Source organism: Nicrophorus vespilloides, unplaced genomic scaffold (assembly GCF_001412225.1).
Source record: "Nicrophorus vespilloides isolate i.1.1-1 unplaced genomic scaffold, Nicve_v1.0, whole genome shotgun sequence".
Classification (NCBI taxonomy): domain Eukaryota; kingdom Metazoa; phylum Arthropoda; class Insecta; order Coleoptera; family Silphidae; genus Nicrophorus; species Nicrophorus vespilloides.
In genome coordinates this window covers 214,242-233,243 of record NW_017100101.1, presented here as the reverse complement: position 1 = coordinate 233,243, position 19,002 = coordinate 214,242, and the positions used below count along the sequence as shown (strand labels likewise).

The window sequence follows — 19,002 nt, the reverse complement described above, 5'->3', positions numbered from 1 at the left end:
ATATTACGGGCGTGGTTTTTTGTATAAATGGGCGTGGCGTTTTCTAACCGAATTAATTTGGCAACGTTTGCTTAAAAGTTTGGTCGATTTAATAAGCGTATTCAATTGTCATTGGTTTATATTTTGTTTTGTGATTGGATGTAATTGTATATTGTGAAGGTATTTTTTAATTGTTTTAATGTTTATTTTTGCATTGTATGACGGAATTGAGTTTAAAACTAAGCACCTCCCCTTTATGGGCGTGCCGCGGTAGTTAAGAATACGCAATACATTATAATGGAAGGAGTTCATCGTATATTATTCAATACTAATAAACTGACTTTTTTTTAAATTTAATTACATGTTTTCAAAGTCTTGAGATTTTTAAAGTCTTTGTTGTGGGAGTGTTTTGGTAATGTGGTTGTAATCTTTTTAAATTCCTTACTAGTTGTGGGTGTATCCGTATAGAAGGATGCGCAATCCACATTTGTGGGAAGAGTTTATACCTTAGTTATTTTTTAAAAGCTTGTATTGGATATTGATATTTTGTTTCTTTTCAGGTATAATGATGTTCCAGGATTTGACATAGACTGTATTGCGCAGCTCGTTTGGGAACGGAGGAGAGAGTTGTTGAGAGTTTGTATAAATTCGTTGGTTTCCAAAGGGAAACGCAAGAGGACAATCGTCCTCACGCACTTTCTCACCTACACTCTCCCTTTTGGTTGGTCGGTTCTTGGGATTGAAACGGTCGGAGATGCCGTCGGTGTTGGGATCAGCCGCGTTGTCCACGTCATCGGCGTTTTCGGTGCACGTCGACCAGGCGGCAATCGCGCGGATATGCGCGACTGGGACGACAGCAGCAGCTGCCGCCGTCGGTGGTGGCGCCTGCTCCCCCACGCACAACAAGCCTCTGAAGACGGCGCAAGAGGTGACCGGATTGCTGCAGGCCGGACGACGGCAGGACGTGAAGAACATCCTCAGGACGAACGGATGGGCGTGCGATAGTCCGGTGAGGCCGGAACTTTGGCCCGCCCTCTGCGAGCAGCACTCCAATGGCAAGAAGGTGGATGCGGTTGCACCTGCTACACCATCGACAACTGCCGCCGCCTCCGAGACGATGGATGGCTTCTACTGGGATATGGTGTCCCAGGTGTTCGGCTGCACCGATCTGCCTGACCGTAGCATCAGCCTACCCCCGTTCGTGGAGCCCGGCCACTGCCAGAGTTACTTCCTGACGAACAGGGGGCGGGCTGTCGCCGATAGGGTCGTCTCTGTCCTGGGTTACGCCTGTCCCGACATCGTCTACAGCCCAGGAATCTACCCAATTTGCGCGATTCTCCTGCACTACATGACAGGTATGTCTATTATTTGTAATATATTTTCAACTATCAAAATTGTTAGAATCATCCACATTAACAAATTGGAACTACTTTGTGGATACATCTTATATTATTTATTTTCTCCAATGCAGTTTTGAAATTTTGGGAGGCAATTGTTGATTTTTTTTTATCAAACTTGACACATAACAATATTGTAATTTTTATTAAACTCTTTGAGGGCAGTGGGACACGCATTGTACCATCTTTTCAATATGCCTAGTGGAGCATTATTACAATATTCTAGAAAGTATCCAAGAAAAAAATATTATATATTGAAGATTTTTTGAAGAATCTATTTAAATAGTTTATACAAAATTTCAAAAAAGTACAACAATATAACTTTTCTTAGAACATTTTTAAAGAAATGGAAATCCCAATTAGGATCTGCAACAAGTCACATAATATTCTCCCCAGATTTTGTTCTCTCTTTTCAATGTGATTTTTTTAACGTTGTTTCCGTTTCGATACGATTGCTTTGGCACGTAATGCACGAGCTCATCGTGCGCGTCGCAATAAGCAGTGTACTAATAATAATAATATTTGGAAACTCACAAAATTAGTGAGAGGACGCAAAAGAACAATGCCCCGTCCCGGAATCACCCGACACGTATTCCCTTTCCTTCCTTTGATCTCTAAAAGCAAACAGCAATGCATGTGTGTTCGAATAGTTTTTATATATCAAATTTTGTTTGCCATGCATTCTAAGTATTTTATTTTTTTCGTTGGGAGGGCGAAACGAAATTTTAACGCAATTAAAGCGCCTCCGCGAATTGGTTTTTAGAGTGGAAATAATAAAAAATACATACTCATAAACGAGCACGCATTTATGTTTAACCGAAAAACCGACCGCTCTGACGTATGTGCGATAAAAATTATTTTTCTAAGTTTCGTACTTCGTTAGGTGCAATTCATTCTTCGCATTCATTTCTTTGTTCGTTATAAACATCCATAATATTCATCTATTTTTATTCAAGAATAATCGAGGGTCCAAGTGGATCATTTATGCTGTGATTCATTGCGCTCCGTGGACAATTTCCAACTGCAACTTGGATGTAGGTTTTTCTAACGTAAGACGAACGTCCTTGGATTTACAATTTTACTTAATTTATCATACATACATGCATAAAAGAAAGAAAGATAGAAGATAATTTAAATAATCTAATTTCATTTAAAATTTCGGAGGCATTATTTGCTAAATTTAAGTTATTGTAAAATTAGTTATTAAAAATAATTGGTAAAAAGAAGAAAGTCTCATCTTTCATCTATAGAATTTTAACGACGCATTGTTTGAAACAAAACTTTACTAATAAGTGCAACTGTTACATTTCCTTTCCTTTTTGGTGAACGCTTCATTTTTATTTTTGCTCAGTTAATTTATGTAATCGATGTTTCTTATATTCAGATCAATTGAATTATGTTAGTTTTATAATGGAATTGTATAATATTCCATTTTGACGTGTTCTAATAAAATGAAATAAGTTTAAAATTTCAGTCTATGCATTTTATTATTTGTGTACAACTGTATTTTTCGACATTTCATATGTCAAAGTCATTAATGTCATTAATTTTGTCCAATCATAAACACGTTAAGCTTGCTGAGAGAATTCTGTTTCGTGGACGCCTATGGACTGAGTGAAACCCTTAAATATTTTTGAATAATTTTTAAACAGTTCATAACGAATCTGAAAAATGTGTATTGCATAAATTATGTCACAATAGCATAAATTATGCTTCAAGAAATATTAAAATATTTCTAAGAAATGTATTGGCCTTTAAAGTTTGTAATTGACATAAAATCAAAATCAGTGGCGTTCATAGCTACTAAAGTATTATACATAATTTATGACGTGTAATCGTATATTTGTTGAGTCTATTATCGAAATATCTAGTTTATCTAGTAAATATTTTCAATCAAAATTTTGTTTGTTATATTTTTTACTTTTCTTATGTTATTGTATTAATGCTACTGACTGACAGTAGTTAGGTTAGACTTATGTGTTGCTCTTACAATTTTCTTAAGTTTCTTGTAAAATCCATGCGTTTAATACTACCTCGGTTTAAATGCAGTAAATTCAACGCATGCAACAAGGTTAATCGATTTTCAGGGGGAAAAAATAACGTCGTAAATATAAAAAAATCGATCAGTTACCATTTTTATATCAACATTCTCCATTTATTTAGTGAATTCACTGTAATAATGTAACTCATGTAAAATAAACATTTGCAAGAGACGTGCGGATAACAAGAGACTATGTGTCCTTCGAAGTGTCATTAGGTTCGACTCTCGGTTGCGTGTCGCTACGCATTTTAAATATTTGTTTATGTAATTAATTAACAAATTGCGGTGAGAATGAATCATTTTCCCTGATAAAACGTTTCATCGGAACAAAAGCTGCAGACGCAGGAAAACAAATATGAGAGGATGTCAGCGAACTCACTTTCAACGAACAGTTTCATAAATCAAATTTTACTATGAAGAAATGATTTCATTTACATATTTGTAAAATTTAAAATTATTAGAATTATAATTTAGAATTAAGTATTCGATTATCATAGATTACCACAGTAGATCTTAATAATTTTTTTTTATATATTGGGTGAAGTAAAAAGTTCTGAGCGTTTTGTCTCATATATCGAGACAATAAGGTGCCGGTCCGATTTGACGATTTTTATTATTTTATCAACATTTTTGACGACCAGAACGTGTCTCATCTTCGACGTCCATATTACAAGAATGGAAGCGTTGGAATAAATACTGCTGTTGCATTCGATACTGTTTTGGATACATAAATAACACATTTTTGTTTGGCCGCCTGCTCCGCTTTTCCACTTGGTCGTAGTGGTACAGAAGAATGTATAGAATGTTCTCTTTTTTACCTCCATTTTGGAACGCTCTAACACACAATTCACTAAACACAAAACTGTCAAAGAACTTTTATGTCGCAGTATAGAATGACAAGATGCAATGTATACATCGTGAGATATAACACACTAAAGCCATGTAACAAAAAAGGCTCTGAACTTTTTACTTCACCTAATATAATGAAAGCAATCTTTTTAAATAGATATTAATTTTTTATAGGAAGTAGGTAAAACTTTATGTAAAGGTATTATACAAATTATTTATTATAGACGATTTATTTTTTAAATGTTTTGATTGTATCTGTTTCTTTCGAGAGTATGGTGTATGTTCGAATTGAAATTTTACTCTAAAGTCTAAAAATAGGTGTATTTTAAATATAGGCAAACACATATAGATGAAAAAAAAAATGAAAATTCATGTGCGTAACGAGGTAACAACGATAAACATGGAAACGAAGAATTGTTGAATCGATTTGATTCGTGGAAGAGCGGAAACCTCGAAGGAAGGAGGGTGGTGAGTTCCATAGAAATCCTCGTTTCTGTGGATCGATGTCTCAGCAATTACCGATGAAAGCCAATTACCGTAAAAAGGAAGGACAATAAACCACCCTAATTTTAGTGTCGCTTTTACTGTGAGTATGGATGGGTTGGGTTTTTGTATTAATACAAATTCCAATTGGATTCCTATAAAATATTGCTTGACGCCAGTAGATCACTTACTTATTGCCTCCGGCCGCCGAAAATTCCGTTCGACCAAAGGATTTATAAATATAAAAACCGCGCGCATTATTTACATTATATCAAAAATAAGTGCCTCGCAAAAAAAAATATACACGCATAAATGCGTAATGCTTTTGTAAATAAACAGAGGCGATGGATAAAAGCATGAAGAGGATAACGCGAAAAAATGGATTCGGTTTTATTCCGTTCGAAGGTTCTCGACTCGGTCTTATTTATTTGTATAAGTAGATTTTAGTTAATTTAAATTAGAAATTATGAATTATGAATATTTTCGTATTGTAAGTGATACAAAATATGAATGTATTCGACATTACACAATATTGCAATTTTTTCAACGTTTATGATTTCATAAGTGAATTCATGTTTTACGATTTCCATTTTCTAAAATTACATTTTAAAATGTATTATTTAACGATCACTTTTTACTGCAAATTAAATCTTTTGTCAAAATGGGTCACAGTTGTTTTATTATTAAATTGAGTGTGCATAAGAAAATGTATTATTATTATTTTAAGTTGCTATTAACCTAAATTTTGATGGGCGAGCGAATCCAGTCCTGAAAAGATCCGCACTTTTCATTTACACGAGACGAGACTGAAAAATATGAAAACTTCTAACCATTTTCAATTATCTTTTTAATATTGTAAATAAATTATGAAACAGCTGAAAGATTTAGTTCGATAGCCAATGCATTTTCTGGCAAATTTATTCAAAATTATTTAAAGAACGTAAAAAGCAACATTAGTTTTTTTTTTTAATTTTTCGTCAATAGGGTAATTTTACGACCCTGTTTTGATGAAACTTAATCCTATCGTAAAACAGGTGCTGCTTGTAGATACAAAGTAAATGTTATTCATTTAAATATTTAACTGGATTGACGTTTTTGTCAAAGTGAAATATAGATTGTGTTATGTAAATCGAATTGTATATTTTTTTTATTGGTTGAGGAATCGTCCAAAAAGATCTAAATAGAGTGTAAACTAGTGGTTTTCAAACTTTTTGTTACTACGCCTCACAAAATAAATATAATTTTGGCGCCTCCCCTTGTTTAAATTTATATTAAGTCATACTTCTAAAACTTTTCATGAGCTCACACATCCGAAATGTTTCTTTCATAGTTAAATCAATGATCAACATAAATTTGGAAACCTCTGGTCTGATGAAGAAATTACCGGTTTGATAATATACAGAATATTGTGTGAATATAGTAAATTTCCTTTTCGTAATCGCAACGGCAAATTGAAAAATATGTCGAGTGCACGCGAGTGTTTTTCAAGTGCACGGAATTACACTTTTGGCCGGGGCAACTGTGCCACGGCCGTAAATCAAGGGAAGGAGGGGAAACGCAAACCGAAACCATCCAACCAACCAACAAAAAAAACACGAAAACCATTAAGGAAAGGAATGAAGGAATATCATCGTCGTGAGTCGTCCTAACAACGGGATTTCTCCGGAAAAAAAATCACCTCCTGTTTTTCGTTTCGCGTGCCAAAAATTGTCGTCCGAATGCGTGCGGGGATCTCTCCTGATGAATATCGACGACGATGAGACCAATAAATACCGAGAACACGCGGTGATTCAATGCGATAAGAAGGCCGATTTGGCAGCAGGACAAGAAATGCGCCACGTGCCATCCGGGAAGGAAAAGTGTGGAGAGCGACAGGAAAAAAAAAGGAGATATATAAATGTGTGTATGTGTATAAAGATATATAGTGTATTGTTGGCCCTAAAAATAGTCGTTTCATTAATAAATTTTACATCGGTGAGAGAGAAGAGAGGCCACGGCGGAGAAACAAATGCCGAAAAATAAACAGACATCTGTTCGAAGTGAGCGGATTTAGAGAAATACGGTACTAATGCGTGATATTAGTACCATATTTCTCCAGCATTAGCATGGAAATGAAACAGTTTTAATAATAACCTGAAGTCATTATGCAACCAAACAATACGGCGATTTTCGCTACATCTGTCAAAACTAAATTTAAAGTTAGGTTGAGGAAGTGTCAATGGTTGCTAGCAATCGAAATTCCGACAACCATAATCAAGACATAATTGTTATTATTTATAACAATAAATTAATTTTGTCAAAATTATGGTTGTTGGTGTTGTGATACGTGATTACGAATATCGGGAATTTAATTGTCGAGATTTCAATATAGACTAGATTTTAAGCCATAGAAATAATTTTTTTCACCATTAAAATGAAATCGTAATTTGCATTAACTACAATACAAATGTTTCTTTTCTGGTAAATGCTTAAAATATTAAAGAAATGTTTAACTTGTGGTTACGCCATCTATCCGATATTAAGGAACTAATCTATAGTTCGATAATCGTTTATAATATATAGGAGGCTGTTGATCGACAGTTTCACACCAAAAGTACGAAATTATGTGAATAATGCTCGAAGCGCGAGTAGGAAGAAAGAGAAGAATGGATTAAACCGAAATAAAAATGAAACACGTAAATGTAGCGTAAGTGTGTATAATAAATTTTAATGTGCGAAATTTATCAATTTAACCGAGGGGCCAATTACGTTGGCCACTTAAGCTGTTTAAAGGCAATTTCGAATTTGCATTACGGCGGAGCGGACATCTTGTGTAATCCACCTCCTCCTTCTTCTCATCATGCTCATCATGTTCTTCCCATCGCGTAATTGCACATCGTCCGTATCCTTTATTTATTTTTTGCACTCTTCTTTACCCATCTTAATGAAACGCACTCATTTGCGACGCGAATTAAAGCGAATATGCGAAATTCGATACGTGGTCGTCTGAACGCCTGCCGCTTCTACTAATCTCCACTTATTTGCATAATAACAAGCACACTTTGCACTCCATTGTTGTTCGACGATGTTGATGTTGTTGTTGTTTGTGACGTTAATGCGGGAAATTATATTTGAAAGAGAAGAGAGAGAGAGAAAAAAAAACGGTTACGGAATTTCTCTAATTACGTCGTCCTCTTCCAATTCACAGAGGAATTATGAGCGACACGCATATTATATCAAATGGTTACAGCATTCCTGGTGAAAATTACTTATGGGCAGCATAAACTGGGGTGAAAATAGCGAAACGCCATCTAGGTTTTGTACATTAAAATAATGAATTGTCAAGAATCGTAAACGTCAAATTTATCGTATTTATTTGTTATCTGGGTTTCATATATTATAATAAATTATTATCAAAAAATTATATACGTCAAGCTTGACTTATTCATAACATTAGTACTAATACGTACATTAAAATAGTGAAATGTCAACAAAAATAAACGTCAAATTTATCGTATTTATAACTCTTAGCAATACGCCATGTTACATGTAAACATTAAATGTTAAACTTTCAGAAGGACTATTTTGTTTGCTTCAATCGTCGCATTCATCACGAAAATTAGAACATTAATATGATTCGCTATAAATTTGTCGTGTTTTGCAGATGTTTTGCCAATGTTTTTCTCGTTTTCGCATTGGCAAAAGTCTTTTCGCGCAATTTGTCCACCGCATATTTATGTTTTTCGTCTCTTGCGGCACAGAAGTTTCGGCCAAAGAAATCCACGAATGGAGCGAAGATTTGCAACGACGCAACAGCGATTTTTTATCCGATGCTTTTGGATCGCGGCCAAAGGCGGCGTCGGCACGTGATACCGCACCCGATTATTTTCTTTTTTTTTACTCTCATTCCTTCTTTCACTCAATATGCTTTTTTCTCTGTGCCTTCAATCGAAGGCTTCAATAACAGGATGCGAACGTATCGTAAATCGACTCCAGTTTTTTGTTTTCTCTTCGTGTTTTTTTCTTCTATTCTTTTTCATCTTCTTGTTTTGTTTTTTACGTTTATTGAAATCGTTCCAAGTGGGATGAAGGAGTAGAGAGAAAGGGTGGGGACGTAAAAAAAGAATAAAATATTAAACGCAAAAATAAATAAATCGCAGGTGCCTCGCGAAAGATCGCCGCATCTTCTAAATTTAGTTTTCAAGTGCTATTTGAACTTATTTTCGCGTAGATTTATTTGATTTTTCCTCTCCTATTTACATCGCCGCCTTCTCTTTTATCTCTCCACCCGAAAGGAATCTCTCTTTCATATGTGTATATACATTCTCTCTTTTTCTCTCTTTATTATTCTCTTGTCGTGTTTATTTCTTTACGCCGGTCGTTTTTCTCAATGAAATTTCATTTAGCCTACGCTTTTGACACTTGACATCTGGACGTCTTGACAGTTCGTTTGAAACTCATCCAATCGTTACGTGATCGTGCTCACACATCACTTTCTCAAAATTCTGATTATTGACATTATTTTTTACACTCTACATATTAATACTTCAATATATATATATATATATTACGATTTACAAAGCAATGCTAAACTTAATTATCTACTTCAATTATTAATTGTTTTTAGTCAGAAACGATTAAAGATGCTTACTTTAATAGTAAGAATTTAATAGAATACATACAAGTGTTGCAGTTTGGGCAGATTATTGATAGTTGCATGTCTCTTCAAAATTGTTTAATCCGAAGAACATATGCTAAATATTAAATGACTATTTTTAAATAATTTATATGTTATATTTATAAATTTCATTTTTTTTATAATTTCAGAGGAGCAATGCTATCATTGCATGTCGAATTTGGTATCGTCTAAGGAGAAAATGTTTATTACTCAGACGAAGCAATTGTACGAAGTTACATGGAAGACTGTGATGCAGATTTGTAAGAAGCATGTGGTGAGTTTTTACTTTTATTTATTTTTTTTATTTTCCAACCAATTTTTGAACAAAAACAAATTACAAGGGATCCTCAGGTTGTGAGGCAACAAGTGTTGACGACAATCGTCATTCTATTGCAATTATCAATAATAGAAAAAGTTTTTAATGCTGTCAGATTTAATTCGAATTTGTTTGTTAGATTGCGCCACCTGTATCATGTTTTTAAAGTAAAAAGTAAAAATAACAATAATGAACGAATTGGAGATTTTGTGGAATTTATTTTAAAGTTATGTAAACGTTATTCGCGTCGTGGAAACTGACCTGGCCGAAATTCGCGTGATTCACACTTGCGTTTCTGATATTTTGTAAACACTTAATTCAATTCGCGCTATCTCACCAAATCCAAATGAAATCACGAGCTTTTCGAAACGTGTCAATCAGAGTCGGCGAGAATGAAACAAAAAACAAAGTAAAAGAACACTTGTCTTCTCTTCCAACGAATTAACAAATTATCTTTAAAATCGTTGCTAATTTCTCTCTTATCTCTCCAATTTAGATCAATTCAATTGTTTGTCCTACTTTTTTTTGTCTCGTTTTATTTGAAGTGTGCTTGTTGCTTTTCGTCTCCATAAAATTTTACGACCTGTTAATGCGACGTAGGATGTAATAACCAAAACGAAAGCCTCAGGGCCTCTCGCGTTTTTTTTTTATTTCGTTTTGTTTTTATATTTGTACATTAGGGTTTGTTGAAAACCGCAGAAGTTCTCATTTCATAATTTTAAAAAACAATTAAAAGAACTTCTGCGAAAACGTCTTACGCTCTAAACCGGAAGTTAGTGGGTTTTGGTTATAGCGATGATACGCTCGCATATCACGTGCCAAGTGGGTTGCCGAAATTATACTTCATTATATTTAATGATTTCGGCATGTTTGCGTCTCATTTATGCACATTCCTTCGTTATCTAGAAAGACAAATTGCATAATCACATGTTTTGAACATTGTTTACGTTTAATGTTCATTATTTTGTTAATAAAATTTACAGCAAATTTTTATTTTTTTAATCATACGACATTAAATGAATGTCGTTCATTTGTGTGCAAAGAAAAGGATTACAAAGAAATAATTCCTTTTGATAAATGTAAGATTTATATCGGGAATTGGTGATAGGTCAAGTGGATCACGTGACCGTTGCACAGGACTCCACCTCCTCGTCCTTCCGATTGGTTGATTGTTTCAGGGGTGTAAACATATCAACAGCGACATTAGCAACAATAGCGGTAACAAAAAAAAAAGAGGTTACGCTTTTGACGTTTAGCGTTCTTTGACAGTATATTCAATAAGAAGTGTTGTTTGTAAACGGCAATAAGATCATCAACAAAAACAATTGTGCTTGCGTGTACGGACTGGGCACAATTCGTTTTCGCTTTTATCTCGTTCGGATAGCTAGGCTCGGTGAACCGAGTCGAGTGAGCCGGGGTCAAATCCCAATTCACTGCTTCCAGATTATTATTTTATTAATATTAATAGAAGGCTCCGCTCCATTCCGTTCCGTTCCTTTCTCGTTCATTTCCTTTTGTTGCTGCTGACTTGATTTAATTAACGTCGTTTTGCTTCTTTGTTCGCAGAAGGCAGCTGCTGTCCACCTCCAACGACACTGCCCCAGCTCTCGGGTGGAACGCATCTACATGGACTGGATCTGGTGGGTCCTACAGGAGCTGCCCTTCACGCACCTGGTTAGGGTGATGGACTGTTTTTTCCACGAAGGTATTAAGGTAACTGCAAAAACGACGACAACGAAAGATGTTTTGAATGAAGGATATAAAGACGAATATGGAAAAAGCGAAAAAAAAATGAGCGAGGGTTCTTGCATGATTTATTCATCGGCGGCGATTTGAATAGTTTATGAGGGGTAGAGACGTCCGCGTTTGCCGTCCAATCGATTTTCTTATAAGGGATCGTTCAATAATGCAGGCGCGCCTCGAGCGGCCAATGATTGCTTGCAACAAGTTGAAACGTTGACTATAGTCGTTTTTATATATAAATCAGGTGCTGTTCACGTTACTATTTGGCACCGCTCCAATCGCATTGTTATTTTTTGATTAATTACCTATTTTTTGCTCCTCAGTGGGCGTGTAAACCTGAAACTCCTCCCACACATTATTTAGTTTTACTGCATTGGTACATCTGATACCTCAATTACATTATGCATTAATTCATTTCATAATTCAAAATTTAGGTAGTTATGTAGAATACTTAAACAGATATCATTTTTAATAATAATAATAATATTTATTGTAGCAGAACAAAATGCAAACTCAATACAATAATACAAATATAATAAATCAAGAAAAAAAGTCAACTGCTTCATAGGTCAATCATTTTTATTAGAATTACTTAATAATCTTTATTAAAAGAACGCGTTGTAAAAATGGTAATATAAAAAGTGTGTGGAACATTCGTGGTCCGCCTTATCTCCATCTCTCTGGAAGGTTATTAAACTATTGTATAATGAGTTCGATTTATGCTAATGAATTTATCTGGAGAGCGTCGTGTGTTTGGAATCTAACGATGTTTGTTTCATCGAAGATCAATAAATACAAATGCTTTTATCGCTGCAAAGCTAAACGTTCTCGATTCTGAATTTACTTTGCCATTTAGAGAAATACTAATAATTTGCTTTGCTTTTCGATCATCCAATAGAAAATATATTTTGGATTCAGATTTTTATTATTTACTTTACTTATAAAACATTGGGTGTAATTATAATATCGTGCGGATATTCAGTACAAAAAAATATTATGTAAATTCAATTAAACGTATATCGTCGTCCCTTAAAAGATGTTTCATTGTATTTAGTCGTCGGAAAGGAGGATGAAACATAAAATTAATATAATTTTTATTTAATAATGCTATAAATAATAACTGCATCATCGAAATTTAGTTACCCGTTTTAAAAATCGAAGATATTCATGACCACGCCTATCATTGCCGGAAACACGCCCTTCATCATCGTAAACGCCCATCGATATTTTAAAATGCGCTTTTGTTTTACTATTAACATTTTTTATAAGAATCTGCTATTTGTATGTAATGGATTTAAACGGTCAGTATTTGTTAATAATACCTGCCTGAAGTTAATAACAAACGGTGCATCTCGGTGTTAGTGTTCGCGGTGGACTCTATTAATAAGCCGCGATGGATATATTTGTATTTTGCCGTTGTTTTGTTGGCTCGTAGCTCCCGTGACCGTCAATAGACGGTGCCAAAAACTCCAAATTATATTATCAAAACAAGAAAAAAGATGAGAAAAAGCGGCGCAGACCGAGACGAGGAGAGGCGATAAAAAATGCGTATATAAATATTCGCCGATCCGCTAATTGGGTGAACCAATTTACATTTTGAATTATGCGGGAAACGCAATGCGCGAATAGTCAAAAAATGCGCTATTTTTACTCCTATCGTTATCACATTTTTTTTTAAGTTTGACGCTGCTGGTGGTTGCGAGTCGTCAACTTTCGGTCGTTATTCATTCATTTAATTTTATTTAATTACAACTAATCATTCATTTGGGTTCATTTATAAATCATGCAAATATGAAACAGCAATTTAAAAAAAGGTCGAAGTGCTGATTTTGTTTAATGTTGTTTTAGTATTGTTTACTTGTTTCACTTGTATGTCATTAAATGTTGCGTGTTTTGCAAGTATCAACCGGTGCTGCTTATAAGCAGGATTGGTTGCGTTTAAAAAATGTTAATTTATTTCTTATAAATTTTAAAATGTTAAATTGCCACAATACATCAAGTTTCAATATTTTTTATTGTAAGATAAGCCTTAATGACAAGCTATTGATGTTGCTGCACTGTTTCTCTCCCTGTTGAGATCTGCTTAGAATGCTAGAAAACTATTTGTGTTTTAGGTATTATATAGAGTAGCGATGGCCATCCTCGTCCTATTCCACAAGCACACGTCGACGAACGGTTTCGATTGGACGTCGTACATCCAGAAAAACGGCATCGACGATGCACTGAACAAGTTTTGCAGAGAAATGACATTGGCCACTATACCCCCAAGCAAGGTAATCTATAATTCTTCGACGTTTTCACCTTTTTCCTTCGAATTTCTAACTTTTTTTTTCTTCGAATGCAGATTTTGAAGGTAGCTTTCGGAATTCGTGGTCTGAGTTCTGCGTACATTTCGCGGGTGTTCATTCGGACGGAGATGGTGGTGAAGAGTAAATCTGTGATAAATGGACCGAGGCAGTTGGTGAAGTCCCGGTCCACTGAGAATCTGCCGAACAGCCAGAGTCAGAACAACATACAAATGGTCTCGCACACACTCACCATTCGCGAGGTAAGAAAGGAATTCGAAAGACACAAACACGCACTTTTTACAATTATCAAAAGATAACCAAAACAAAATAAGAATCCCCCCCTCGTCCACACGGACGTTAGTGATTTAACCGAAAGAGATTGCACTATTTCTACGTGTATATACATTTTTATTTTATCTTTTTAGATTTTATATGTACATATTTTTTTTTAATCGTTTCTCCCCTATTTTATTTTTTTTCTATACATAGTAGATCTGTTTTTTATTTTGGGTGGAGGTTTTTCTCATTTTTTTCTATATCTTTTTTAGTGTTTTAACATGATACCTCTGTTTTGCAGTTCTTTTACTATTTAATCAAAGCGGTGATTGGATTTTTTTTTACTTTTTCCTCTCCTTACAATTTGTTTTCAAAAGAAAATCATCACCGCAAACTATACCGTTTTTGCTCGTAACTCGCAGATATACCTATCAAACGTTAACTGACACGCTCGTTAAATGAAACGTAAAGTGGTTCGATTTTCGAACAACAGACGGCGTTTCTCTATTAAATGTCAAATTACGTTTAAATGGGCAATTTACTTATTTTTACTTTTCAAACGCAATTTTAATTATTTTTATATAAGTTGTTATTTTTTCTGTTATTGTTAAGATGAAGCTTTTTCAGTTGACCTTTGAATTTTCAGAGAATTTCGGAAGAGACGTACAATGAAATGGTATCGTATATATTGGTTTTATACTTTTAGATTTTATGCATCTGATTTGGAATCATACTTTTTTTTATTTGTTCGTTTGGAATGCCAGAGATTTCGGATGATCTCGACCAAAAATTAAAAAAACAAAAAAATGTTACTCACAAAAACCAATAATAATCTCACTCTCATCAGCCTCTTTATGTCTCTCTGTGCGTTTGTATGCATCAACCTGCAAATATAATCTATATATATATATATTTACATACCATCTCTTCGTCTCATTTTCATCTCTATTTTTTTTTACTATTTCGCGTATCACAGTAATCGCCGCGAAGGAACGGCTTTTGTTTTGTCTGCGCGTTTCCGTCTCCCTGAAAAATCGATCGATTCGGTTGTTATTTTTGTTTGCTTCGTGCATCGTTTAATTCGTTTCTTTTTTTGTTTGTTACTTCTTCGCGTTTCGTCCTTTTTGGCCGCTGGTGCGAACCATCATAATTACCGTGTTTAAAATCCGTCCACTTGGCACGCATCGAGGAACGTACGGATCTTGGCTAAAAATTTAAGGCGCAACGTAAACAACTCCATTTTTTATATAGTTTTTTTTTTCTCTTGCTTGTAAACACGATTCGCGGTACGCGAATTATTAACAGATGGCGTTGTTCTATCGGATCGATTCGTTTTGCAGGGACGGAACCCTTAACCTACTCCCATATTAACTCATCTGTTTGTTTGTTTGTCTTGTTTCCAACTAACTGGATCATATTTAAACTTATACTCTCATCGCTGCTTTATTATTTACATATATTTTTTTCTTGTTTCACGCCCAGCTTTTCTTTCACCTTGCGTTTGTGAGGAGAGAAGGTGGCGTTGACGGCGGCGGCAGCAAGAATATCGATTTTACCATTCTCCTCCCCTTTCTTTCGTGCTCCCCTTGATTACAATCGATTCGTACAATGAACTTAATCCACCTATGTTTCTTTTGTTTTCGTTCTCGTTATCTATTTCTTTTTTTTATTATTTCTATATGTGCGTTTTGTTTTTAATTATATTTTTCAAAATAGTGGCAATGATCTTCTTCCCCCGTAAAACAAAAAACAGAAAAAAATCCATTTTTTTGGCATTAACACCGAAATTTTCTTTGTTCTGTTTCTTTTCTTTTTCCTGCTGCGGTTTCTCTTGTTACCCTTATCACAATGTAGGGTGCGCACTCTCCAGGGCCCCGGATGATCGCAGTCGGCGGTTATCCCGTGCAAAATGTTAATTCTCACATCCTGAGCCACCAAGACGTAAGTTGGATGTGTTGTGTGTACTGAATTTATCTGGGACCTCTTGCGATGAAATTCTTCCAACTACGACGACAACATTTAGTTTTTATTAGCACTCGTTATTATTGCCGTACATTTGTCCCTTTTGTTTCCATCGCTCTTTTTTTAGGATCGTTGGTAGGCAACTCTTTTCAGTACGAGGTTTAAGAAGTTGCCTAATTAGAGCTGTATGTGCGCAAGTCAAAACATGATCGGAATTTGCATACTATACAAATTTACAAGAATATCACTCATTTAACATGCTCTTTTGGTTGTATAACTTTGGTAAAACTTTTTTTCAATTGACAAGTGTCAAAATTTTGTTATTTCGTTTAAAAATTTACCGTCATTCTCAAGTCTTCCAAATCCTATGCAATCCCAATCCTAATCCCAATAATTGTAATTTCTCTTTTTTTTTCTCCCGTTTATTTGTTTATAGGACGTGTTGTATCATCGCCTTTGTAAATACCTGCCGTATCCTAACACCATGTTCCGCGACAGGAGCAGAAACAAAAGGGACAAACATACGGTCAGCATGGATAGCTTTAATTAATTCTTTAATTACATCCACCACAAAAGCCGTTGTCCGAATGGTACATTTACTCACCCCATATACAGTATGGACAACGTGTAACTACGGTTGCTTACACTAGATTTAATGCTTGCTTATCATCAGACGATGTAAATAAATATAATTTTTTCGTTGCCGTTGCATGTGGAATTATTACATTTTCTCAAATATTTACATAGATGTAGATTAGATTTGAGTATGTTATTTACATTGCGTTAATCCGCATTTAATCGTAAGAATAAGTAGAAAAATTGTATTAAAAGTTGTTGTAGTAGTAGTGATTATTGTAAAAAAAAAATGTATTAGTAGATGTAATATGGGTGGGATTTGTGTTTATCTCGGATGTTTTTCGAGTTGTCTTCCCGTTGCGTCGAAGGTGATGTATTATCAGGCGTGTCTGGAATGTGCTGAAAGAAGAAAACAAGCGCACGAAAAAAATAATTAAAGAAACAAATGAAATCGAAAATGGAAATCAGTCGATATGTAGCTGCTCGCCGCTTAGTTTTGTTGTCTATTTCTGTACATTTTGGTATTCCAATTCTCCTCACGATCGTTGTCTTGCTCTCTACTACTTATTATTTTAGCATTTTTATTTCCTTTTTTATTATCATTATTATTGTGCTGCCTGCATGAAACGGATATTTTCATCGAAATGTTTTTTTTATATATGTATATAAATCCTTTCTCTCTCTCTGTCGTCTGTGTCTGTCTATATCTTCGTTGGCACAAACATCTTAAACTGTATATTATTAATAATGATTTTGTTGTTGTCTGCGTCCTGTCTTGTCTTGTGCTAGTTACGTAACTGTTTTTTTGTGGATAAGGGTGTGCGAGAGTACGAGAAAACAGAAAGTATATTTATAAGCATAAACATTTTTTTTTTGTTCTGCTCTCTCCTGTAAATTAATTGATGAGTAATGTTTCTGTCGGCGTGCGATATTTTATGCGCGAAGATGAGGTGAGGTGTTAATAAATATTAACATTGCCGACTTCTTTCTAAACCAAATGAATCACCTACTCGTTGATCTGCCTCATCAACTTTAGCCCACATATTTTATCGTGAAAAATTACAATGTTGATCTGATTTACGACGATTTAATGAATACTTTCTGGTTTCTCTCGCTTCGATTATCCAATCGGACGTCTCTTGTGCCCTCTACGTTTCACGTTGTGTGCATTTTGGTTTTACTATATTACTTTAAACATAGTTTTTCTAATGTTAATTTGATGTTTGCTCTTGCCTTTGGCGTGACGTGCAGCTGTTGACTCTGTGGTCCTGGCTGCCTGTGAGGATCACCATGTATCAACCCATCCTCCTTTACACCACCGAAGAGCACGGATGCTCTCTGACAACGTTCTACGTTAGAGTGGAACAGCACGAACCGACGCTCCTCATGATTAAAACCTGCAACAACGAGGTAAGTTTTGTATTTGTTAGTTTGAAACCACTGGTATAACAGATATTACTATTATCACGACACCTGGTGTACGTAAACCGAAGTAATGCAATTTGGGGGCATCGGTATAAAAATAAATAAATATGTAAATTGACGTTCACCAAGACTGTAAGTAAGTGAGAGGAGTGGGCCATGTACTTTTAAATGCGTGACGCGCGCTCATTTTTTTTTTATAGACCATTACGATCACCAAAATATAACGATAATTGACGAAAATGGAACTGCTGTCCAGTGTATCTTGCATATTTGTATCATGGTAGCTGTACATAAATTAATATATGATATGATTGCCTAACCTAATCAATCTGCTCTCGCTCTTTATAAATATTGAAATACATTTAAAAGATGAACGTTTCATGAATCACCGAGTATATGCACGTATTTAATATCATATTTTTTAATACTATTCCAACTATATGTATAATTGCATAATCATTTTATTTTCACTCATAAAATAATAATATTCTCTGATAGAGCGACTGTTATTATGTGTTTTTTATAGAAGAAAATACTTTAAAATCATTGATTCCCAAACTGTGCAATAAGAGCGCCGCGAAAATTGAAGAAAAACTACTATTAACATAATGTTCATCTTGAGATAGACCAATGTTTTGATTTTGGGCACCGCGGAAAAAATCTGATATATTAAGGACGCCGCAAACCAAAAAAGTTTGGTCACCCCAGTTTATGAATATTTTACGAATCACTATGTATACATACAGTAAAACCTCGACTTACGCGGTTAATTCGTTTCAAAAGTTTCAGAGTTAGACGAAAACGACGTAAGTCTAAAAAAGTTTGCTCAACTGCGTATGTATGAAATTTTGTAAGTCGAGGACATTATTGATTTTAAGTTGTTCAACGTTATACCATATTGGTTTAATTATCCAATATGATATTTATGATAGCAATTATATAGAGTGATCTGTAAAAAGTGACAATGACGGTTATATCGCGAATCACCCTGTAGATACATATATTTGAAA

At 34.7% G+C, this 19,002-nt stretch overlaps 1 protein-coding gene across 4 annotated transcripts in view; it reads left to right on the top strand.

Moving 5' to 3' along the window:
* Positions 1–19,002, top strand: part of LOC108568059 (TBC1 domain family member 24) — a 29,298-nt gene that overhangs the window by 7,973 nt on the left and 2,323 nt on the right. Inside the window, exons 2-9 of one of the 4 annotated variants that reach the window (XM_017928952.1) lie at positions 540–1,334; positions 9,556–9,680; positions 11,289–11,435; positions 13,580–13,738; positions 13,810–14,013; positions 14,676–14,705; positions 15,884–15,970; positions 17,819–17,977. In XM_017928952.1, the coding sequence (XP_017784441.1) occupies positions 734–1,334; positions 9,556–9,680; positions 11,289–11,435; positions 13,580–13,738; positions 13,810–14,013; positions 14,676–14,705; positions 15,884–15,970; positions 17,819–17,977 (1,512 nt within the window). In that variant the 5' untranslated portion in view covers positions 540–733. The remainder of the gene's footprint in view (positions 1–539; positions 1,335–9,555; positions 9,681–11,288; positions 11,436–13,579; positions 13,739–13,809; positions 14,014–14,675; positions 14,706–15,883; positions 15,971–17,818; positions 17,978–19,002) is intronic. The other 3 variants (XM_017928949.1, XM_017928950.1, XM_017928951.1) reach the window with 3 other exon arrangements.